Raw genomic sequence first — 25,353 nt, forward strand, 5'->3', positions numbered from 1 at the left:
TAATTTTAATTTTTAATTTTTACATTGTATGAAATCCTTATTAGCATACCTGTGTAAGCAGGATGCAGGATCAACTGGATGTTTTTTTTTTTTTTACTATTTGAGCAATTACCTATTTTCTTCGCTCTCATCTCTAATTGGGAATCCAGACTGTATCAACACACAGCACCTACCAAGTGTGTCTACTTCTCACTTATCAGAGAAGTAGGTGTGTGTCACCCTCATACATAAGAGGGAACTGAAGAGCTGTAAGGTTGAGAGAACGGGGAGAACTCACCACACCTCTCCTCTCCTGCTTGAAAAAGTGGGGATCTCTTAATTGAGGATAACCATTCGGAGGAATTTCGAATTAACATTGTTGAAACAATCTGACCCTTTCTCGTAATAGTACACAACCAAACATAAAAACATCCATCTCTTTTATTATCTCCCCCATAACAGCTTTTTAAATGTATTTTTATCTTCAACCAGTCTTTAATTGGTATTCTACACTCTGAAGAGTACAGACAGAAGTGTGCTTGTAGTATTCTATCTTCTTTCACCCACACCCCTCCTTCCCCGAAAACAAACAACCAAAAGCCTGTTAGCTGTGTTTCATTGGCTTTAGGGGAAACAGGACAGATTGAGTATCGACAGTGTTAGCTAGCTGCAGAAGATTATAGCTCAGAGGCAACACTGTGAAATCTCAGGGGTAGGAGAGAGACGCAATCAAAAAGGCAGAAATAATTCTGCAAAGACTCACTCGAGGACCTATCCAGTTTGTCATGAGGAATCATGGACTGTCGGCAGCCCAATGAGGAAGTCTCCAGGGACACAGACCAGGAGTCACCATGTGATGGCTACGAGTTACTGTCCCAACTGGGCCTTTTGCTTTTTTATCGTCTGCAGATTTAACCACTATAAATCTGTTTCCACACCGATACTATTCTCTTTGTACCGGGGGACAAATAAACAAGAGACATCTTTAGTGTCTGTGGGGACTATGTGGTCATTGAAATCCCTTGGGTGACATACTCTATTCTGGGATGTTGTGCTGTCCAACCAGAGATACTCAAAATAAAGAGTAAAATCGTATTTGGTTCAACTGAGTGTAACCTTTGAACTGGGCTGTGACGTGTGATGTGTCATGGCTGGTGTCCTCACTCTTTAGGGTTAACAAAAGCGGAGGAGAGTTGGTCCATAAGAAGGTCACTTAGTTACCACAGACAGGCTCAACGTTACTGAAGCTTCTGTCTGCACCACAAATATTTCCTTCCTTCCTTTTCCTTTGTTATTATGGTCTACGGGATCAAATTCATTGATTCGTCTATTGATCTTTTACTTCTTATTAGTCAGATGCTAACTCACAAAAATCCTTCGTGCACCTTGGTTTGTTTCAATTGTAACACCTCAGAGGTAGATGGAATATCCATTTCAGGTTAATCAATTCACAAATGATTCCCCTCCCACTCCCAATCTCCATCCCATTTGTTATGCATTATTCGTCCTTTTTAAACGATTTTCTACTAACCTTCTCATCTAATTTGTTATTCAGATATGGTTAGCACTATTATCTCAATTAATACAATGACACATTCTAAATGCATTCTGCGTATATATCAAATGACAAAAGGCACCACAAGATGTTTTACAGCTATACCATCCAAGGCCATGTCATGGCATGCTCTTCCAAGTTCAGCAGACTTTAGTTGACTGTAAATGATTGAATCAATAAAAGGAGGACAATGCAGGCTCAATCTTCTACAGGACTGTGCTTTATTTTAGTCTAAGCAGAATATAATGAACTAGAGAACTAGAGTTCAGGAGCACTATGGGAGAAACCACCCCGAATTAGGGAAAAACAGACCCGTGCCAACACTAAGTCAATTTACAGTTCTGTTTTGAGAAAATAAAGATAATCAACTAACTGTGTTCAAGTAAAAATGAGAAAGATATACAATTATATCTAAAATATAAATAAATCAACTAATAAGTACCTAAAATAAATTATGATAAAATACATAAAATTACATTTTTTATATGTCTGACAGAAGTCAAATCAAGTGGATGAAATGCGAGAGCGAAGCTGGGAATGTAATGTCTCATGAAGCAAAGTACAGTGGATGATTTTGGCTTTCCTTTATATCTTAATGGTTGCACAAAGGCTCTCATTTCATGTTTGATTAGGGCAACTCTGCTCTGTTGGTTTCATGTGGTAAAATTTGGTCCATGTAACCGATGGAAATGTAACTGTACTGTATGACCCCGTCCTTATTGGTGTCAGAAGTGGGATTGAGGCAAAACTGACACAAGGCAATCTTTACAACTGACAGCTGCATTTCAATTGAACAGAACCTCATCATCTCTGCAAGGAAAAACCAGAGTTTACGAACAATGGAAAAGAACTAGCATTGTCATCCCCAGAATACAATGTATGTGATAGGATTTTGAAGGTAGTACCATCAGAGAGAATGAATGTGTTTTAAGGCAGACTTCCCTCTTTTGATCAGTTTGGTGTCAAGGCCATGGGTTGACCTGAATAGACCAAAACAGTGTTGTGGAACTTTCAATCTGTTAGTGGCACATTTTCTTCAGTGGTTTTGGAGTCAACCACAGTTGTTATATACAAGTTAGTCTAGTAATGTTGAAATAGCTCTTAAGAAATTATGTCTGAGAGAAACGTCCCGCATACAGAGAAGATGACAATAAAAGAGATGTCTCTGATTCTTTTTCTAGAAAGAAAACTGAATTTAAGATGAAGAAAGAAATGGTCAAACAAAGGAGAAATGTATGGCTAAAAGACAATGATCCTGGTAAATGGCAGCTTATTTTTCAAAACAAATCTGACAACAAATGTTCTGCGGTTTTCCAAAAGAACAGAAGGGCTACAATGAAATCCTTTTGAACGTGCAATTACTTACAGCCGATGCGTCCTCTTGAAATTGTGTTGTGCAATGGATTCATCTTTATGAATCCCCATGACCTTTTATCATCTTTTACAGTCCAGTTTCTAAGTCTTGTACTCAATGTAAGAGCTTTCTGCCAACAACATATCTTTAAACTTGCCCAATTACAAGTAATTCCATACGGGATTGTGTAGCAAAAAGTCCCTTCAACATGTATCTTCAAAGCATATCAGAATAAACCTTGAGACAATGGATCCATCCCAGCTTCAGCAGATAACAAAACAGAAAACACAAGAGAATGGAAAAAAAATAACCATTTACCAACATTAATATAAAATCCATTTTAACATCAGCGCTTCAATATACAAGAAAAAAAAAATCTCTACTGTTTTTGATAAATTATTTCATAGTTTACTTCTCGTAGTCAGTGAAATATATTAACTATTTCTTTCTTTTTTTTCAACATAATTTATTGTACGGTCGTCTATAAAGAAGCCTTAACAGAATTAAAAAATAAGCTATGTAATATGTACAAGAGTACCGCAGGCAGCTGTGTACTCGGGCCGTAAGGAGAGCAGAGCCAGGGGCAGGCCACAGAGGCAGGGAGATCTGCAGGGTAGTCATTCATTTTAGTATCAGTGCATTCGGCTCAACTGGCCCTCTCTTTTTCTCATCATGCACCTGTGTTCTGTGTTTGGATAATGTGTAAATATGTTTTCAGCTCCAATCTGGCAACCCCTCACCCCCTTCTGCCCATACCCGTGGAGCTGTGGAGTATAGCGGAGACTGGCGGGCGCCGCCCAGCCCCGGTGGCAAGCTAGCTAGCTAGCGACTAGTGAACTAACGGCTGCTGTCACTATCACCTGCTCCTCTGCACGGCACGGAGCAGAATGAGGGGCGGGCCTGCTCTTCACGTCTTTGAGGTCACATATATCCGTTTCATCAGCTCCGATTGGACTAATCCAATTAGCTAGTGCGCAGGCAATCTTTCAACTGTCAGAAATATCATGATGTGTCAGTGTAAACCTAATTAATGGATTGCTCCAGGCTGGAATTGAAGCCCTACTAAATCATCTAGAATCAGATCTCTGCTATCTTCTCCCTGTTATGTAGGGTGGTGTTCAGCTGAGGGTATAGTGCATATTCATTCATGTTTAGTCAGTAACCAAAAGGCCAAAAGGTTAAAATATCCCACCCCCTCCAAAGATTCCCTGCACTGCTGTGGATACGTTTTATAGTGACATCAATGTCCACACAGCCAGGCGACTACTATAGACAGACCTCTCTACTGTACAGTTCTTACTTCCTGACTCATTTGTTTCTGTGTTCTATTATTTACATGAAGGAATAAAAAATTCTGTCTCCATCACTTTGATTCGAATCTCCAGCTTTGTTGTCAAACATGATCCCACACTTTTCTGTGATTGACTGCTCTTTATGTTGTTTATGATAGGATCAAAGTCTTCCTTTTAGTGTCTTTTAAAATTGCATGATGACCTGATGGATCCAAGGCATTAATGTTTCGATGACCGACAGCACTCCCCGTGACTGACTGACAGTGTGATTCTGTCTCTGGCTCCTCCAGCTGCCCTGGCAGAGGTCCAACATGCTCCCCCAGCTCCCACCATACTCTCTGCGCCTCTGGGTGAATACGCAGCTCTTATTCCTCCCCAGCCTGACAAGGAAGGCAGGGCCCATGGGTAAGGCAAGGCTCTGAAAGTTTCCACTAATCATGACATCATAGCGCCTGATGCCCTGAGTATCGAAGTGACTTTGTGGAGTTTCAGTTTAGCACCCAACCCCCCCTCCAAACCCACTTCACTTCCCCTCTCAGCTAAAATCCCATTTCCACGGCGAAAACCCCTTTTTGCCTTACCTAAGCGAGATGACGGAAAAGCTCTCCTCTTCTCTCAAAGCAGCATTTAAATGAGAGCCATTAATTTCTCCCTCCTGTCCAACAGGTTCCTTTAATTATCTCTCCACTTTCAGTCAATTACATTTCACTTCCTTTCCTTGACAATCACTGCTATTTTAGGGTGAGTGTTCTCTACACCCAGGGGCTGGGGTCTGCTAGACATGCAAGGCAGATCTCTCTTCGCTCACTAGGATTGGTTATTCAACCCATCCACCAGCTTCAGAGCTCAGATGATTGGTTATCTAGCCTCTTAGTCAACCTCTTCGGCTCTTAGGATTGGTTACCCTGCCCCTGTGTCAGCCTCGGAGCTCTGGGGTTTCTAACTCCTCACGAGGACAGACTTTATGGAATGCAAAATAGGAAGGTATTATAACTAGAGCCAGTAGACGAAGCAGAATAACCAGAGGTTAAGAAATGTGAATAACTGCCTCACAGGTGCTAATGTTACATGAGAAGGTCAGACATTACAGTGACCGTTGACATGACCATAAAGATGTTTTTGTTATATTTTACATACAGTACCAGTCAAAAGTTTGGACACCTGCTCATTCAAGGGTTTTTCTTTATTTTTACTATTATCTACAATGTAGAATAATAGTGAAGACATCAAAACTATGAAATAACACATATGGAATTATTAAGTAACCAAAAAAGTGATAAACAAATCAAAATATATTTTATATTTAATATTCTTCAAAATAGCTTCCTTTTGCATTGATGACAGCTTTGCACATGCTTGACATTCTCTCAACCAGCTTCATGAGGTAGTCACCTGGAATGCATTTCAATTAACAGGTGTGCCTTGTTAAAAGTTCATTTGTGGAATTTCTTTCCTTCTTAATGCATTTGAGCCAATCGGTTGTGTTGTGACAAGGTAGGGGTGGTAAACAGATGATAGCCCTATTTGGTAAAATACCAAGCAAGAACATCTCAAATAAGCAAAGAGAAATTATTCAATCATTACTTTAAGACATGAAGGTCAGTCAATAAGAAACATTTCAAGAGCGTTGAAAGTTTCTTCAAGTGCAGTCGCAAAAAACATCAAGCACTATGATGAAACTGGCTCTCATGAGGACCACCACAGGAAAGGAAGACCCAGAGTTACGTTTGCTGCAGAGGATAAGTTCATTAGAGTTACCAGCCTCAGAAATTGCAGCCCAAATACATGATTCACAGTTCAGGTAACAGACACATCTCAAAATCGACTGTTCAGAGGAGACTGCATGAATCAGGTCTTGCTGCAAAGAAAACACTACTAAAGGACATAAATAAGAAGAAGAGACTTGCTTGGGCCAAGAAACATGTGCAATCGTCATTAGACCGGTGGAAATCTGTCTTTTGGTCTGATGAGTCCAAATTTGAGATTTTGTTCAAACCGCAGTGTCTTTGTGAGACACAGAGTAGGTGAACGGATAATCTCCACATGTGTAGTTCCCACCGTGAAGCATGGAGGAGGAGGAGTGATGGTGTGGGGGTGCTTTGCTGGTGACACTGTCTGTGATATATTTAGAATTCAAGGCACTCTTAACCAGCATGGCTACCACAGCATTCTACAGCGATACCCGATCCCATCTTGTTTGCACTTAGTGGGACTATCAATTATTTTCAACGGGACAATGACCCAACACACCTCCAGGCTGTGTAAGGGCTATTTGACCAAGAAGGAGAGTGATGGAGTGCTACATCAGATGACCTGGCCTCCACAATCACCCGACCTCAACCCAATTAAGATGGTTTGGGATGAGTTGGACTGCAGAGTTAAGGAAAAGCAGCCAACAAGTGCTCAGAATATGTGGGAACTCCTCCAAGACTGTTGGAAAAGCATTCCAGGTGAAGCTGGTTGAGAGAATGCCAAGAGTGTGCAAAGCTGTCATCAAGGCAATGGGTGGCTACTTTGAAGAATCTAAAATCTAAAATATATTTTGATTTGTTTAACACTTTTTTGGTTACTACATGATTCCATATGTGTTATTTAATAGTTTTGATGCCTTCACTATTATTATACCATGTAGAATATAGTAAAAATAAAGAAAAACCCTTGAATGAGTAGGTGTGTCCAAACTTTTTACTGGTATTATGTTTCCAAACAGACATAACGTGAGTTGAACTAACAATATCAATAACCTTTAATGTCAATCTAAATATTCTCATCTGAACATGAGTGGGTGGATTTCAGTCCTGCGTAAGGCGAGTCACTCCTAAGTTAACATTCTCCAGACAGCCTGTGCCTCGACTGAAGGCCAAACAGGGCCAGAGCTGAGATGGGCTGAGCTGGCAGACTTTTGGAGTCAGTAAAAGAAGGAATAAAACCCACTTCTCATTTCTGTTGTTCCAGAGCCTGGCTTCACTACTGCTATTTCTGTTTTCACTGCATGTCACCCTAATAACCTTCCTCCCCTGTGTAGAAGAGCATTATGAGTGCCCTCGTTCAAACAGCTCCCTGATTTAACATTGTCTAATCTAGCCTTCCCAAGCACGTTTCTGCAGCTCCCTGGTGCAGCAGAAAGGCTATACGAGCGTAGCACGTTAGCCAAGCAGGGAAAATAAGACTGGGCAGGGGATTGGACCTAGGTTGAACCTAACCTTGCTCTAAGTTGACTGTAGGGGTGTGCAGCATGTATCTGGTGTAGGAGACATCAGAGGGCTCATGGTGAGGCTAATGGGACTATTCTTGCAGGAGGTGCTTTTGAAGCGGCAGAGAGACAAGCAAAGGAGATTTCATCGCTCACGGAACATTAGGTTTCCTATTGATTAATTCAGCATTACATAAATAATGAGCACAAAAGGGCTGTTGTGAACAACATGCATTCCTATTGACCTACTTCACATGAATTCATGTGGCTTCCTAGTTCCTACATGTTCTGCTGACTTCATAACTGAAGGTTGAGTGTTTTGACTGTGTTTGAAGGGAAGCTGAGACAACCCATACCCACTGTTTTTTCAATGGGCATCATTTTGATTCAAAATAACTACTGTGCTTCACCAATACTGTTCTTCCTGTTCTGAACAATATTCGCTGCTTTGCAGGTGTCCCGACTGTAAAACTGCCGTGAAAAAGACAACATTTTTAGAGCAGGTTGTTTTGTGGAAAATGGCGGCCTCTGAGGAGATTGTTGAGACACAATTAAGTGCTGAAAGCTGAAGTACAATAGCACAGGCCACCCGGCAGGCAGCTACAACGGAGGAACTGAGGGTTTTTAAACGGAATAGTTGGTTGTCTGCTAACCATTTCAACCTGTTATTGTTCAGTAGCGTTTGTGCCTGGAGCAATATTTCAAACCTAGTCTCTTTTGCCTTATTTTCAACATAATCTATACCCACGCCAATCAAATATCCAACATGAATACCCAGAGTAGCTATGACATGGAGGGTTTCATCCTGCTTCCTGGATCCCATCTCCATCATAAATACGGCTGCGGTGATATCGGTGCCAGGTCAGCTGTCGGCATCCTTGCCAGGGAGCCGCTACAAACATAATTCTCTCTAATCTACCTTCTGTCATCACAGAGCATTCAAGGGACCATCCCCACTGTAATTTGGTCCAGGTGATTATGCAGATGACTTTTCACTTGGTTGGTGTTAATGTATAGAGCCTCACTATTACAACGTGATTAGAGGGAAAGGTGAAATAGCATGTCTAATACGGAGGAAGAGATCATCGAAGGCTACTGAAGCCAAACACTGAACTGCAGGTTGGTTTGAAACATTGTTCCAGGGGAACAGCTGAACAGCATAGCCTGGTAAAACCAGCCTAAACCCACCATTGTTGAGTGCAGAGCTCACTCTGGTTGAACATGGCTATGAACAGCTAGGTTGGGGTTCTGGAAGGCATGATGGAACAGAACAGTGTCACTTCATAGCAGAGGAACACAAACACAAAGTCAGACGCTAACATTCATTACAGTAATGTGGTATGGTGAAATCAAGGATACAAATCAGGACAAATCCAAGAGCTTTTCGCTCACAGAAAAGAGTGGCATTGTGTTGTATTCAAGCAACTGGGAGAAAGAGAATGAAAGGCATGTGTCTTGATGTGTCTTGTGTGAGGCAGGCAGGCAGACAAGCAGGCAGGCAGGGCTTTCAGTCAGTGACTTGGAATGCGTCAGCTCTGCTTTGGAGAGCAAGTCCCAGAGGTAAACAGACACAGGCTGGACAGAAGGCAGCAGGTACCTAATACATGCCAAGTGATTCCTTATCAACCCTTCAATCCCATTCCCCAAGAGCTAGGCAGCACAGATACATGGTGTTTGGCAAGGGGGGGGGGGGGGGGGGTAGGCTGCGCTTGCTGTGGCTTTTGATTGCATGGATTTGGTCCCCGGGGGAAAACTCCAAGAAGCATCACTTTAAAGGATAAAGTAAGATGAGGTTGGACATGCTGGCGTGGAGTAGAGCTCAGAGATCAGGGTTTGGCTGTTGACTTCTCCCACTTTCCTCTCCCCTTCTCTTCCCTGTCCAGCTCTGCCTCCCCCTCCATATGCCTTCAGTCAGCTCTCAGGGAGTTGTGATGGAGGGGAGAGAGCTGGTGTTCTACTGAGAGAATCTGAGGAAGTGTGGACAGTGAATGACTTGCCATCTTATCCTTCCTCGAGACTCATAGCAAACATATTGATCTGGTTTTCATAGAGGGGCCAGCTGCATCCACCACTGTAAAATAGTCAAAATAAAGGGGCTCGTGGACACTAAGTCAAAGCCTGGCAAGTTAAGAGTTCAGAGCTGTGTTTTGCTAGGCATGGATTGGCAGGGAGGAGCTGAATGATGGCTGTGGTATGGCTGTAATTCAGACTGTGTTAGGTTAGGTTGAGACGGATAGGTAGGTTTTTCCACAGGCTCATTATACAATATTTGAAAAAAGCAGGTCAGGGAGGGCACATGTTAACAGTGGCATGTACATTATATACGACAAAGTTAAATGAGCTCTAAAAGCTTCCACTGTTTTGCCATCGATAAATCTAGTGTGTCTTTCAGAGCAAGTTCTGCTTGTATCTGTTCTGCAGCCGGGGAGATGAGGCGATGTTTCTCAATCTCACCAGAGCTTTAGAACGGCTTCAGCGGACATAAATATCCCTGGCCTCTCTCTCTCTCTCTCTCCCTCTTGCCTATAACATGGTTATTTTTAATGGGTCTATTTTTTTCGTTTACTCAAACGCCATGAGAGCCAATTCATTGTTATACTGTTGAGTCCACTCTTTTGGCAGTTTCAGTAGCTATCAACTCAATCATTTTCTTCTCTGCTTGCCTTAATTTTTGTCCATTAAGTCCATCTCGTTTTCAGAAGCTTCTCTTTATGCATTTCCTTTATAACTTTTATAATAGCACACTCCCTGTCGTAATAATAGAGCTCAAAAGAAAGGAACACATCATGTCCGATTTGCTTGGTTTTTACAGTGGATTGTCGCTTGAACACAAAGGCTTGTGGGAAATAAGCCTCTCATATGTGCACCCTGTCCAGCACAGACACTAGGAAGGTCCATCTGTCTTTTCTCTTCTCCTTCCCCCTCTTCTCAAAAACAGTTCCTTTATAGCTGTCAGATAGTGCTGTGAGTGAGTTGTACACCATGATGAGGGACATATCCAGCAGCCCGACCGTAACATCCAAGAGAGAGACCCCAATGCCCCAAAGCCCACTGGGGGGGGACAGACAAAATGAATAATTTTTTCTTTTTCATCCCTCCCCCTTACTTTACAAGTTCAAGTATTGTTTTCATTAAAAAAACAACAGCAAAAAAAGAGCAAATCTACTTTCTAGTATTCTACATTTTCTAATCTACTAACTGGTGGCAAAACAGCAACCAGAACATAATAATCAGCCCCTTTACTACGTTTCCTTGTCTTTTTTTCAATGTATACATTATTTCCTTTATCGTTTTATTCTTACTTAGGCCACTGGATATTGATTTAATGATTTATTTTGACTACTATTAAATTGTAATACTTGCAGCTACAAGGTAAGAGTTTTTTAAATATATATATATATATGTATATATATTTATATTCTTTTAAAAAGCGTTAAGTCCTTTGGTCCCTATTTCCTAAGGAATGATGCATGTAAATTCTCCTGGATTCTCCATTTCTCATCTTCTTTTCTTCAGAGCTCGCCCTGTCACAGAGCACATCACCTGTGTAGGCACGAAAACCAAAATGGCAGCAGGCTGGTGTGTGTATATGTCTGTGTGTGTGTGTGTTTATGTGTGTGTCTGTCTGTCCGCGTGTATGTTTAAAGTTGCAAATGCACATACGTGTATGTACACTGTAGGATGTCTGAGAGAATATTTGTGTGTGTGTGTTGGTCTGTATGTACGCATGTGTGTTTGGTAAGCTGTGTGTTTGGTAAGAGTGTGTTCATGTCTATATATAACGGTGTCAGTATGCATGCTTTGAGCATAATGTGTCTATAAAGGTTTTCCATCTTGTCTAAAAAACAGCAGCAAAAAGTTGGTCTCTGCAAAAAATCCTCTTCCACAGACGCCAAAGCAAAACAGGGAAAAGAGGCATTTGCTAAAAAAAAAAAAAAAAGAATCTCCGGGTTCCTTCTCCTCCTCAGTCACCCAATCTTCTCCAGCTATTCTTCCAGCAGAATCAAGGGACCACCCTTCTTTCATGATATGTAGCAGAGCAAGAAGTCTTTGTACTTTATACTGCACTTGTGGAAATAAGGTGTTGTGGCCCTTCATCCTGTGAGAGAGAGAGAGAGAGAGAGAGAGCAGATTCAGTGAGGTGAAGGCACAGGGGTCTTGTTCAGGGTGCTGGCTCCTGCCAGGTTTAGCACACTGACAGGCACAGCTAACAGAATGGAAAACAGACAAAGGAAAAGAAGGAGGATGTCAATCAGATCTAGAAGGAAGTGGGCTGGAGGTGGAGGGGTTGTGTTTTACCATATGGAACAGATGTATGCTGTGACAGCACTAATCCAAAGGCGGTAGGTATTTAAAGCAACTTTACTCTCGCCTCAGAAAAATGATTTTACTAAACGTTAGCCTGTCATCTCTGTTAATTCCTCTGTTAATAGTCATTTCTGATCATTTGTGATAATAATTGTAAAAAATCCCAATGACAACCGAGGGAAGGGGGACGCTAAAGACGAAGAGATGTACTGAAGGTCAAATAGTAGCCCGTAAATGATAATATTATGATGTTAAAAATTATTATTACAAAACTCCAGGGGGAGGAAAAGTTTATGATCATCTTTTCATGTTTTTTTGTGTAGTGAACAAATTAAAAACTAATTCTCAAAACTATTAGAAAATACACCCAGAGCTATAATGTCTTCATTGCCATAGCAGTAGATATGAAATACATACTTTTTATGTATTTGTGTGCTTTTTGGCTCTGGTTGAATAAGCTGGAGTTACAGTTGGATGCAATCATCCTTAATGTGTACTGGCCCTGAATCCTGGTATAAAAAGACAGCCAAATCACAGCTAATCATTCTCACAGAGCCCGCATGAAAAATATCTGACTTTGTGGAGCGAACATATGCCGCGCAAGTCTTTGTTCTGTTATTTTCTCCTGAGAAATGAGCTTGTTACCATTTTATAATAGATTAGCTATTTAACTGTGGGAGATGAGATGCTGGTAACGTATTTCATATCTGCGGAGGCAAGCAGGATCATTAGAGATAAGCCTTTGCACTAATATACCTGATTATAGATGTTCCAGCTTTTATACAAAAACACCAGTAATTCAAAGTAGGCATCTACCATAGAAGTTCTAGAAGAAGAAGAACAGTCCATTTAAAACGTAACAGCTTGTATTTCCAGAGGGGAGTTTTAAGTGGAAGCAACTGATAAAGACCAAACTACAGGAAAAACATATTTATATCTACATGGATAACTACCTACTTTCACACAAATGCACACACCCTGAAGTGGCCCTCAATTAGAGATTCATGAGAGAGACACAGCCACAGGGGAGACAGGCGAACCCAGAGAGACCTGAGTTACAGGAGAGATCGGCGAACCCAGAGAGACCTGAGCTACAGAGGAGACAGGCGAACCCAGAGAAACCTGATCCACAGGGGAGACAGGTGAACCCAGAGAAACCTGATCCACAGGGGAGACAGGCGAACCCAGAGAAACCTGATCCACAGGGGAGACAGGCGAACCCAGAGAGACCCAGTGCCCTGCTGGCTGGTTGTCTTGACAGACTGCACTTAGTTAAGTCAGAGATCTGTATATAATGACAAGATGTTCATGTCTCTGCCCTAACAATGGGAGTTGTTGTCCCAAAGGCAGGAAGGCAGGTGACAAGCTTCGGACCAAAATAAGCCCATAGAAATGCATGGGGCATATTTTTGACAGATTTTGGAGAGAGTAAAAATATTTGTAGATGATTCATCATGAGACAATAGTAACTCATACATGGAATGCACCAGTAATCTATTCGGTGCTAAAATAATTACAAACACATTGAGTTAATTGTTAGGCATGATAATAGTGAAAAGACCAGACTAAAACAACACAAGCAGAGGATGCACCATTCATGGTATTAGTTTCTTTGATTTATTTTGATGGTGTTTGTGTTTGTGTTTGTATGTGGGTGGAGTCTGGCTGAGGTGTGTAAGGCTACGCCATTGCCTGCAGCTCTGCAATCACAATGTAATTGGTTAGCCCCCTCATAAATATATACATTGGAAGTTATCCTCATGTTAGGCAAACAAAACAATCACACCAAGTACTCCAAGTGCAGATGAAATGCAGAGAGGAGTGGAGGAGAGTCAACATTTTCCTGCGCTTCTCTACAGTTTGTGGATGGATAGATGGATGGAGGAGATTTAAATGGCTGCACAAACACAGGGTCATCTTGTCTCTCACTCAACTAGAGAGCTGGGGATTGACTTTAAAAAAGGTTATTTAAGCAAAGAATCTGTCTTATGACAACAAAAGTGGGCATCAGCTCTCTTGAGTGAAGAAATGGTGGTACAAATTGTAAATAATTACAAAAACACTGTTGGTATACACAGTGCCTTCAGAAAGTATTCATACCCCTTGACTTCTGAATTCAAAAGTGATTGAATATATTTTTTTTATCTCACCCATCTACAAGCAATAACCCAGAATGACAAAGTGAAAACATGTTTTTAGAAATGTTAGCAAATTTATTGAATATGAAATACAGAAATATCTAATTTGCATACAGTAAGTATTCACAACCCTGAATCAATATACGTTAGAATCACCTTTGGTAGTTATTACAGCTGGGAGTCTTTCTGGGTAAGTCTCTAAGAGCTTTGCACACCTGGATTGTACAATATTTGCACATTATTCTTTTTTAAATTCTTCAAGCTCCGTCAAGTTGGTTGTTGATCATTGCTAGACAGACATTTTCAAGTTATTCAATAGATTTTAAATACGATTTAAATCAAAACTGTAACTAGTACACTCAGGAACATTCAATGTCATCTTGGTAAGCAACTCCAGTGTATATTTGGCCTTGTGTTTTAGGTTATTGACCTGCTGAAAGGTGAACCAGGGTTTCCTCTAGGATTTTGCCTGTATTTAGCTCTATTCCGTTTCGTTTTATCCAAAACAAAAAAAAACTCTCTAGTCCATGCTGATGACAAGCATGCCCATAACATTATGCAGCCACCACTATAATTGAAAATATGAAGAGTGGTACTCTGTGATGTGTTGTGTTGGATTTGCCCTAAACATAACGCTTTGTATTCAGGACATAAAGTTAATTTCTTCACCACATTTTTTGCAGTTTTACTTTAGTGCTTTATTGCAAACAGGATGCATGTTTTAGAATATTGTTATTCTGTACAGGCTTCCTTCTTTTCACTTTGTCATTTACAGTGCATTCCTGTAAGGTCCAGAGCCTCCAGCGACGGTCTGCGGTCCAGAGCCTCCAGCGACGGTCTGCGATCCAGAGCCTCCAGTGACGGTCTGCGGTCCAGAGCCTCCTGCGAGGGTTCCCAGTCCGGAGCCTCCTGTGACGAACCAAGGTCCGGCGACGATCTACAGTCTGGAGCCTCCGGCAACGATCCACGGTCCGGTTCCTCCGATGACGTATCCACGAGCGGAGTGCGTACTTCGCCCCGCACCGGAGCCGCCCCCGACGGTAGATGCCCACCCGGACCCTCCCCTATTGAGTCAGGTTTTGCGGTCGGAGTCCGCACCTTTGGGGAGGGGGTACTGTCACGCCCTGACCATAGAGAGCTGTTTATTCTCTATGTTGGTTTGGTCGGTGTGATTTAGGGTGGGTTATCTAGGGGAATTGTATATCTATGTTAGCCTGATATGTTTCATATGATCATATTTAGGTAGCCATTTCCCCTTTGTATTTGTGGGAGCTTGACTATGTTTGCGTGTAGTTGCTTTCTGCGCTGCATGTAGCGTCACGTTTCGTTTATTCGCTTTATTGTTTTTGTGCTTTATGTTTTCTCTTCCAAATAAAAGGATGGAAACAGACCACGCTGCATCTTGGTCCACTCCTTATAACGATTGTGACAGTATGTTAGTATTGTGGAGTAACAACAATGATCCATCCTAAGTTTTCTCCTATCACATGAAACTCTGTAACTGTTTTAAAGTCACCATTGGCCTCATGGTGAAATCCCTTAGCGGTTTCCTTCCTTTCTGGAAACTGACCTAGGAAGGACGCCTGTATCTTTGTAGTGACTGGGTCAAAGTGTAATTAATAACTTCACCATGCTGAGTGTAACCGATGTGAAATGGCTAGCTAGAAAGCGAGGTGTGTGCTTCAATCGGTGACATCACTCGCTCTGAGGCCTGAAGTAGTTGTTCCCCTTGCTCTGCAAGGGCCACGGCTTTTGTGGAGCGATGTGTAACGATGCTTCGTGGGAGGCAGTTGTTGATGTGCGCAGAGGGTCCCTGATTCAAGCCCAGGTAGGGGCGAGGAGAGGAACGGAAGCTATACTGTTACATGAACAAGAGATTCAATCTCTGTTTTATTTTTATTTTGACCCATCTACCAATAGGTGCTCTTCTTTGCGAGACATTGGAAAACCCCCCCTGGTGTTTGTGGTTGTATCTGTGTTTGAAATTCACTGCTCGACTGAGGGACCTTACAGAGATAATTGTATGTGTGGGGTACAGAGATGAGGTAGTCATTCAAAAATCATGTTTAACACTATTATTGCACACAGAGTTAGTCCATGCATGTTCTAATGTGACATTTTTACTCCTGAACATATTTAGGCTTGCCATAACAAAGGGGTTGAATACTTATTGACTCAAGACATTTTAGCTTTTAATTTGTAAACATTTCTGAAAACATAACTCCACTTTGACATTATGGGGTATTGTGTGTAGGCCAGTGACACAATATCTAAATATAATGCATTTTAGATTCAGGCTGTAACACAACAAAATTGAGAAAAAGTCAAGGGGTGTGAATACTTTCTGAAGACACTGTATATATATATATATATATATATATATATATATATATATATATATATATATATATATATATATATATATATATATATATATATATATATATATATATATACACTGCTCAAAAAAATAAAGGGAACACTAAAATAACACATCCTAGATCTGAATGAATGAAATATTCTTATTAAATAATTTTTTCTTTGCATAGTTGAATGTGCTGACAACAACATCACACAAAAATGATCAATGGAAATCAAATTTATCAACCCGTGGAGGTCTGGATTTGGAGTCACACTCAAAACTAAAGTGGAAAACCACACTACAGGCTGATCCAACTTTGATGTAATGTCCTTAAAACAAGTCAGAATGAGGCTCAGTAGTGTGTGTGGCCTCCACGTGCCTGTATGACCTCCCTACAACGCCTGGGCATGCTCCTGATGAGGTGGCGGATGGTCTCCTGAGGGATCTCCTCCCAGACCTGGACTAAAGCATCCGCCAACTCCTGGAAAGTCTGTGGTGCAACATGGCATTGGTGGATGGAGCGAGACATGATGTCCCAGATGTGCTCAATTGGATTCAGGTCTGGGGAACGGGCGGGCCAGTCCATAGCATCAATGCCTTCCTCTTACAGGAACTGCTGACACACTCCAGCCACATGAGGTCTAGCATTGTCTTGCATTAGGAGGAACCCAGGGCCAACCGCACCAGCATATGGTCTCACAAGGGGTTTGAGGATCTCATCTTGGTACCTAATGGCAGTCAGGCTACCTCTGGCGAGCACATGGAGGGCTGTGCGGCCCCACAAAGAAATGCCACCCCACACCATGACTGACCCACCGCCAAACCGGTCATGCTGGAGGATGTTGCAGGCAGCAGAACGTTCTCCACGGCGTCTCCAGACTCTGTCACATGTGCTCATGTGCTCGGTGTGAACCTGCTTTCATCTGTGAAGAGCACAGGGCGCCAGTGGCGAATTTGCCAATCTTGGTGTTCTCTGGCAAATGCCAAACGTCCTGCACGGTGTTGGGCTGTAAGCATAACTCCCACCTGTGGACGTCGGGCCCTCATACCACCCTCATGGAGTCTGTTTCTGACCGTTTGAGCAGACACATGCTCATTTGTGGCCTGCTGGAGGTCATTTTGCAGGGCTCTGGCAGTGCTCCTCCTTGCACAAAGGCGGAGGTAGCGGTCCTGCTGCTGGGTTGTTGCCCTCCTACGGCCTCCTCCACGTCTCCTGATGTACTGGCCTGTCTCCTGGTAGCGCCTCCATGCTCTGGACACTACGCTGACAGACACAGCAAACCTTCTTGCCACAGCTCGCATTGATGTGCCATCCTGGATGAGCTGCACTACCTGAGCCACTTGTGTGGGTTGTAGACTCCGTCTCATGCTACCACTAGAGTGAAAGCACCGCCAGCATTCAAACGTGACCAAAGCATCAGCCAGGAAGCATAGGAACTGAGAAGTGGTCTGTGGTCACCACCTGCAGAACCACTCCTTTATTGGGGGTGTCTTGCTAATTGCCTATAATTTCCACATGTTGTCTATTCCATTTGCACAACAGCATGTGAAATGTATTGTCAATCAGTGTTGCTTCCTAAGTGGACAGTTTGATTTCACAGAAGTGTGATTGACTTGGAGTTACATTGTGTTTTTTAAGTGTTCTCTTTATTTTTTTGAGCAGTGTATATATATATATATATAGTATTCACACCCCTTGAGAGAGAGAAAGAGGGAGCGATAGAGAGAGAGAGGGTATCCTCAATGAAATTATAAAATATACAGACAACAAATTCCAATTGGCTATACTTAAACTCTTTAACATCATTCTTAGTTCTGGCATCTTCCCCAATATTTAGAATTGGCCAAATCCATGAAAGTTGAGACAAATTTGACCCCAATAACTACTGTGGGATATGCGTCAACAGCAACCTTGGGGAAATCCTCTGCATTATCATTAACAGCAGACCTGTACATTTCCTCAGTGAAAACAATGTACTGAGCAAATGCCAAATTGGATTTTTACCAAATTATCATACGACAGACCACAGATTCACCCTGCACACCTTAATTGACATACAAACGATCCAAAACGAAGGCAAAGTCTTTTCATGCTTTTTTGATTTCGAAAAACCCTTTGACTCAATTTGGCATGAGGTTCTGCTATACAAATTGATGGAAAGTGGTGTTGGGGGAAAAACATACAACATTATAAAATCCATGTACACAAACAACAAGTCTGTGGTTAAAATTGGCAAAAAACACACACATTTCTTTCCACAGGGCCGTCGGGTGAGACAGGGATGCATCTTAAGCCCCACCCTCTTCAACTTGTATACCAGCACCCGGCCTGACCCTACCAGAATCTGAAGTCAAATGTATACTCTTTGCTGATGATCTGGTGCTTCTGTCACAAACCAAGGAGGGCCTACGGCAGCACCTAGATCTTCTGCACAGATTCTGCCAGCCCTGGGTCCTGACAGTAAATCTCAGTAAGACCAAAACAATATTGTTCCAAAAAAGTTCCAGTCGCCAGGACCACAAATACAAATTCCATCTAGACACTGTTGCCCTAGAGCACACAAAAAACGATACATACTTTGGCCTAAACATCAGCGCCACAGGTAACTTCCACAAAGCTGTGAACGATCGGAGAGACAAGGCAAGAAGGATCTTCTATGCCATCAAAAGGAACATAAAATTCAACATACCAATTAGTATCTGGCTAAAATAACTTGAATCAGTTATAGAACCCATTGCCCTTTATGGTTGTGAAGTCTGGGGTCTGCTCACCAACCAAGAATTCACATAATTTGACAAACACCAAATTGAGACTCTGCATGCAGAATTCTGCAAAACTATCCTCCATGTACAATGTAAAACACCAAATAATGCATGCAGAGCAGAATTAGGCCGATACCCCAAAATGATCAAAACCCAGAAAAGTGACGTTAAATTCAACAACTACCTAAAAGGAAGCGATTCCCAAACCTTCCATAACAAAGCCATCACCTACAGAGTGATGAACCTGGAGAAGAGCCCCTAAGCAAACTGGTCCTGGGGCTCTGTTCACAAAAAAACTGAGTAAACTATAATTCTATTTAGCCCTATACAGAGAGTACTTAGTGGCAGAATACCTGACCACTGTGACTGACCCAAACTAAGGAAAGCTTTGACTATGTACAGACTCAGTGAGCCTAGCCTTGCTATTGAGAAAGGCCGCTGTAGGCAGACAGCGGAGAGAAGACAGGCTATGTGCACACTGCCCACAAAATGAGGTGGAAACTGAGCTGCACTTCCCAACCTCCTGCCAAATGTATGACCATATTAGAGACATATATTTCCTTCAGATTACACAGACCCACAAATAATTCCAAAAACAAATCCAATTTTGATAAACTCCCATATCTACTGGGTGAAATACCAGTGTGCAATCACAACAGCAAGATTTGTGACCAGTTGCCACAAGAAAAGTGCAACCAGTAAAGAACACCATTGTAAATACAACCTACATGTATCTTTATTTATTTTCCCTTTTGTACTTTAATCATTTGCACATCGTTACAACACTGTATATAGACATAATATGACATTTAAAATATCTTTATTCTTTTGGATCTTCTGTGAGTGTAATGTTTACTGGTCATTTTTATATATTTTTTCACTTTTGTTTATTATCTACTTCACTTGCTTTGGCAATGTTAACATATGTTTCCCATGCCAATAAAGCCCTTGAATTGAATTGAATTGAGAGCGAGAGAGAGAAAGGTACAGAATATCCATACACATTGAACATTGAAGTTCACGAGAAAAAAAGGAAACACTAAAAGGTCACGTCAGAACAACAAAAAGTGTCAAAAGTCACGTCATCATCGATCATGATCAAACCAGTCAATCAGCACATCAGATGTACCTAACAACAGCTAGCAGCAATCAAAAATTCACTGCACTTCACAAGTTGCCAAAAATATATATAAAATAGAGATAGAGATATAGAAAGGACTCGACGCCACGTTCTGCAACATGACGTCATTCGAAATAAAATGACACCATGGGTTCAAGTTACAGGTGTGGGAACTGGGAACGTGTCCCCATGACTGGTGGCTACTGGTTGGCTACACAACGACAATGGAGAGGCCATCTCATGTTATGATTGGCTGGTTGGTAGGTTGGGTTGGTTGCAAAACAAAAGAAAAAGAGAAGCAGTGGAGTTCCAATTTTTTTCTCAAGTGGTAAATATGATGTAGACTTTACTTTCCTTCATCCGAAGAGGAGGAGCAGGGATTTGACCAAAATGCAGCGTTGTCATAGGACATAATGAATTTATTGAACAAGACAAAAAACGAACTATACTTGATACTAAACAAAATAACAAAACGAATGTAGACTGACCTGTACGTAAGAACTTACATGTAACGAAGAACGCACAAACAGGAAAAAACAGACTACACAAAAGAACGAACGTACAAACAAACCGAGACAGTCCCGTGTGGCGCCACAGACACAGGAGACAACCACCCACCACAATCAATGTGAAAACACCTACCTTAATACGGCTCTCAATCAGAGGAAATGAAAACCACCTGCCTCTAATTGAGAACCATATCAGGTCACCCTTTACCAACATAGAAACACATAACATAGACTGCCCACCCAAATTCACGCCCTGACCGACTAACACATACAAAATAACAGAAAACCGGTCAGGAACGTGACTTTCCCATTTATTCCAGCCTCTCTCTCTCAACGTCTCTGGCTGACAAACCAAATGAAGGGAGGTTATTACTGTCAAAAAGTCAACAAATCAACAAATACAATTGGAAATATAGAGATAAAAATGGAACCTTCAAAAATAAATAAAATAATGGCCTTTATTTTTCTTTTTGAAGCAGTTCTGAGAGACTTTTCAGTCAGAGAACATTTATAGGGTAAAAGACTGGCGTGCTGCACTGCAATCACAAAGTTAAGACTAGGCCAAATGGCATGTTATACATCTCAAACTAACACAGTCACACTCTAAATAACTGGATTTTGTCCTTGCATTGTATGCAATGATGATGGTATGTACATTGAGTACCTTAGCCATTTATACATTTTTTAAGTCAGAACGGCAGGAGACCAAACCCTGACAGACTTACCCCCCACCATCACACGCACACACACGCACACAAACACACAAACACACACACACACACACACAAATGGCTGTTGTTAGAGACACACTGAGGATGTCATAATGACTAGCCTGTCCTCATCATTGTTCAGGACATTCTCCACTTGTCCCTCATCAATGTGTTACATCAAAGTCATTCCTCCTCTCTTCTCCTCTCCTCAGGCAGTCTGCTCAGACAGCCTCCTTTCAATTAGTGCTACATGTCTTTATTCAAATGCTATCTGACAAGAAATTAAGGTAGCATTTCTCATTTCCATTATACTGTATATGTTATTATTGCAATCCCTTCACTTTGGTGAGGCCATTGTAAAACATCCACATATTATTTACAAGCAAATTGTTCATAGAAATATACAATGGAAGCACATGTACTGGTCTTATGCTGCAATTATGTGTAGTCTAATGTATACAACCAAAATATCATGTTTCAGGTATGCAGTAGCCAGTGGAGTTTAGTTGGGGGGAGTCAGTCATGTCAGCCCACTGCCCCTCCTACTCCCTCCTCATTGGCCAGCACCCTGAGGGGCTGTCTGCCATTCAACCCTGGCTCTGGGCATGAATGTGAGCATGGCATAGCGTCTGCTCTTACCTGGATGTGGACGGCAAAGGGGTCAGTAAGGTCGGTTGGCATCCTTTGGCCGCTTCAGCTGCACCTTCAGCCGCTTCATGCCTATCTGAAAACCATTCATGGCCTGGATAGCCGCCTGGGCACTGGACGGGTTATCGAAGCTCACAAAGCCTGGGACACAACGTAGGAGGGAGAGTGAAAGAGAGAGAGAGAGACAGAGTGAAGGAGAGATGGGGAGAGGCAGAAAAAGAAAGAATGAAAAGAGGAGGAAAGAGAGAGAGAACTCATTTTTAGCTTTCCACAATGCAACAACAATGTGCCTTAATTTTCTCTACTCAGGAGGTAAATTGAAATTCTCTGAAATAAAAAGATGATTACACGAAATAACGAAATGGTTCATGACATAGATATCAAAAAGCTCCTAATTGAAAAGTGTTAGAAGTCAAAGGGTGTAATTTGAACAAAGGAGAAGCAAGATGAGATAAGTGTCACGTTCCTGACCTGTTTTCTGTTGTTTTGGTATGTGTTTAATTGGTCAGGGCGTGAATTTGGGTGGGTAGTCTATGTTTTCTGTTTCTATGTTGGTTTAAGGGTTGCCTGGTTTGGCTCTCAATTAGAGGCAGGTGTTTGGCGTTTCCTCTAATTGAGAGTCATATTAAGGTAGGTTGTTTCACAGTGTTCGTTGTGGGTGGTTGTCTTCCGTGTCTGTGTATGTTGCGCCACACGGGACTGTTTCGGTATGTTTGTTCGGTTTTTGTGTAGTCTGTTTTTCCCTGTCCGTGCGTTCTTCGTGTTACATGTAAGTTCTTAAGTTTAAGTCTGTTTAGGTCGGTTTGTTATTTTGTAATCCTTCCGAGTGTTTGTTTTCGTGTTTCGTCTTTGTGTTAATAAATTATTATGTATGCACAACCCGCTGCACGTTGGTCGAATCACTACTCCTCCTCTTCGTATGAAGAGGAGGAGGAACGCCGTTACAGAACCACCCACCAAACCCGGATCAAGCAGCGGGTTAACGGACAGCGCACGAAGCAGGATTTATGGTCTTGGGAGGAAATCATGGAAGGAAAAGGACCATGGGCTAAAGTGGAAGTGAATCGCCGCCCATGGGAACAGCTGGAGGCAGCTCGGAGAGCGGAGGAAACTGGAGAGAGGAACCGGTGTTATGAGGGGATGGGTCTAGCACGGAAGCCCGAAAAGCCCCAAGTACAACCCAAAAATGTCTTGGGGGGGGGGGGGGCTAAGAGGTAGTGGGTCTAGGGCAGGTAGGAGACCTGCGCCCACTTCCCAGGCTAACCGTGGAGAGCGGGAGTACGGGCAGACACCGTGTTACGCAGTAGAGCGCACGGTGTCTCCTGTACGTATGCATAGCCCGGTGCGGGTTATTCCACCTCCCCGTACTGGTAGGGCTAGAATGAGCATTGAGCCAAGTGCCATGAAGCCGGCTCTACATATCTGGCCACCAGTACGTCTCCTTGGGCCGGCTTACATGGCACCAGCCTTACGCATGGTGTCCCCGGTTCGCCTACATAGCCCAGGCGACGGGGAGCATACAACCAGGTAAGGTTGGGCAGGCTCAGTGCTCGAGGGAGCCAGTACGCCTACACGGTCCGGTATATCCGGCGCCACCTTCCCGCCCCAGCTCAGTACCACCAGTGCCTACACCACGCACCAGGCTTCCAGTGCGTCTCCAGAGCCCTGTTCCTCCTCCACGCACTCTCCCTATGGTGCGTGTCTCCAGCCCAGTGCCTCCAGTTCCGGCACCACGCACTAAGCCACCTGTGCGTCTCCAGAGCCCTGTACGCACTGTTCCTTCTCCCCGCACTCGCCCTGATGTGCGTGTCTCCAGTCCGGTACCACCAGTTCCGGCACCACGCACCAGGCCTACTGTGCGCCTCAGCAGGTCAGAGTCGGCTGTCTGCCCAACGCCGCCTGCACTGCTCGTCTGCCCAGCACCGTCTGAGCCATCCGTCTGCCCAGCGCCGTCTGAGCCATCCGTCTGCCCAGCGCCGTCTGAGCCATACGTCTGCCCAGCGCCGTCTGAGCCATCCGTCTGCCCAGGGCCGTCTGAGCCATCCGTCTGCCCAGCGCCTTCTGAGCCATCCGTCTGCCCAGCGCCTTCTGAGCCATCCGTCTGCCCAGCGCCTTCTGAGCCATCCGTCTGCCCAGCGCTTTCTGAGCCATCCGTCTGCCACGAGCCATTAGAGCCGACCGTCTGTCCCGAGCCATTAGAGCCGTCCGTCAGTCAGGAGCCGCTAGAGCCGTCCGTCAGTCAGGAGCCGCCAGAGCCGCCAGCCAGTCAGGAGCCGCCAGAGCCGCCAGCCAGTCAGGAGCCGCCAGAGCCGCCAGCCAGTCAGGAGCCGCCAGAGCCGCCAGCCAGTCAGGAGCTGCCAGAGCCGCCAGCCAGTCAGGAGCTGCCAGAGCCGCCAGCCAGTCAGGAGCTGCCAGAGCCGCCAGCCAGTCAGGAGCTGCCAGAGCCGCCAGCCAGTCAGGAGCTGCCAGAGCCGCCAGCCAGTCAGCTGCCAGCCAGTCATGAGCTGCCCTCCAGTCAGGAGCTGCCCTCCAGTCAGGAGCTGCCCTCCAGTCAGGAGCTGCCCTCCAGTCAGGAGCTGCCCTCCAGTCATGAGCTGCCCTCCAGTCATGAGCTGCCCTCCAGTCATGAGCTGCCCTCCAGTCATGAGCTGCCCTCCAGTCCGGAGCTACCACTCAGTCCGGAGCTGCCACTCAGTCCGGAGCTGCCACTCAGTCCGGAGCTGCCACTCAGTCCGGAGCTGCCACTCAGTCCGGAGCTGCCACTCAGTCCAGAGTTGTCCCTCTGTCCTGAGCTACCTCTTTGTCCTGAGCTACCTCTTTGTCCTGAGCTACCTCTTTGTCATGAGCTACCTCTTTGTCCTGAGCTACCTCTTTGTCCTTAGCTACCTCTTTGTCCTTAGCTACCTCTTTGTCCTTAGCTACCTCTTTGTCCTTAGCTACCTCTTTGTCCTTAGCTACCTCTTTGTCCTTAGCTACCTCTTTGTCCTTAGCTACCTCTCTGTCCTGAGTTGTCTCCTCTATTGTGGAGGGGCCTTAGTGAGGGTTCCTGGACCATGGTCGGGGGCGAGGGTCGCCACTCAAAGGACGCTAAGGAGGGGGACAAAGACAGTGGTGGAGTGGTGTCCTCGCCCACCGCCGGAGCCGCCACCGCGGACAGATGCCCACCCAGACCCTCCCCTTGAGTTTTAGGGGTGCGCCCGGAGTTCGCACCTTGAGGGGGGGGTTCTGTCACGTTCCTGACCTGTTTTCTGTTGTTTTGGTATGTGTTTAATTGGTCAGGGCGTGAATTTGGGTGGGTAGTCTATGTTTTCTGTTTCTATGTTGGTTTAAGGGTTGCCTGGTATGGCTCTCAATTAGAGGCAGGTGTTTGGCGTTTCCTCTAATTGAGAGTCATATTAAGGTAGGTTGTTTCACAGTGTTCG

General features: G+C 43.7%; 1 protein-coding gene across 22 annotated transcripts in view; it reads right to left on the bottom strand.

Annotated features, from left to right (window-relative positions):
• Positions 1–1,732: 1,732 nt before the first annotated feature.
• Positions 1,733–25,353, bottom strand: part of LOC129834483 (CUGBP Elav-like family member 4) — a 194,183-nt gene continuing 170,562 nt past the window's right edge. For all 22 annotated transcript variants that reach the window (XM_055899523.1, XM_055899503.1, XM_055899501.1 and 19 more), the window contains 2 exons: positions 21,923–22,072; positions 1,733–11,472 (listed from right to left, as the gene is read on the bottom strand). In XM_055899523.1, coding sequence (XP_055755498.1) covers positions 21,945–22,072 — 128 coding nt within the window. In that variant the 3' untranslated portion in view covers positions 1,733–11,472; positions 21,923–21,944. The remainder of the gene's footprint in view (positions 11,473–21,922; positions 22,073–25,353) is intronic.

Source organism: Salvelinus fontinalis, chromosome 35, assembly GCF_029448725.1.
Source record: "Salvelinus fontinalis isolate EN_2023a chromosome 35, ASM2944872v1, whole genome shotgun sequence".
NCBI classification, from domain to species: Eukaryota; Metazoa; Chordata; class Actinopteri; order Salmoniformes; family Salmonidae; genus Salvelinus; species Salvelinus fontinalis.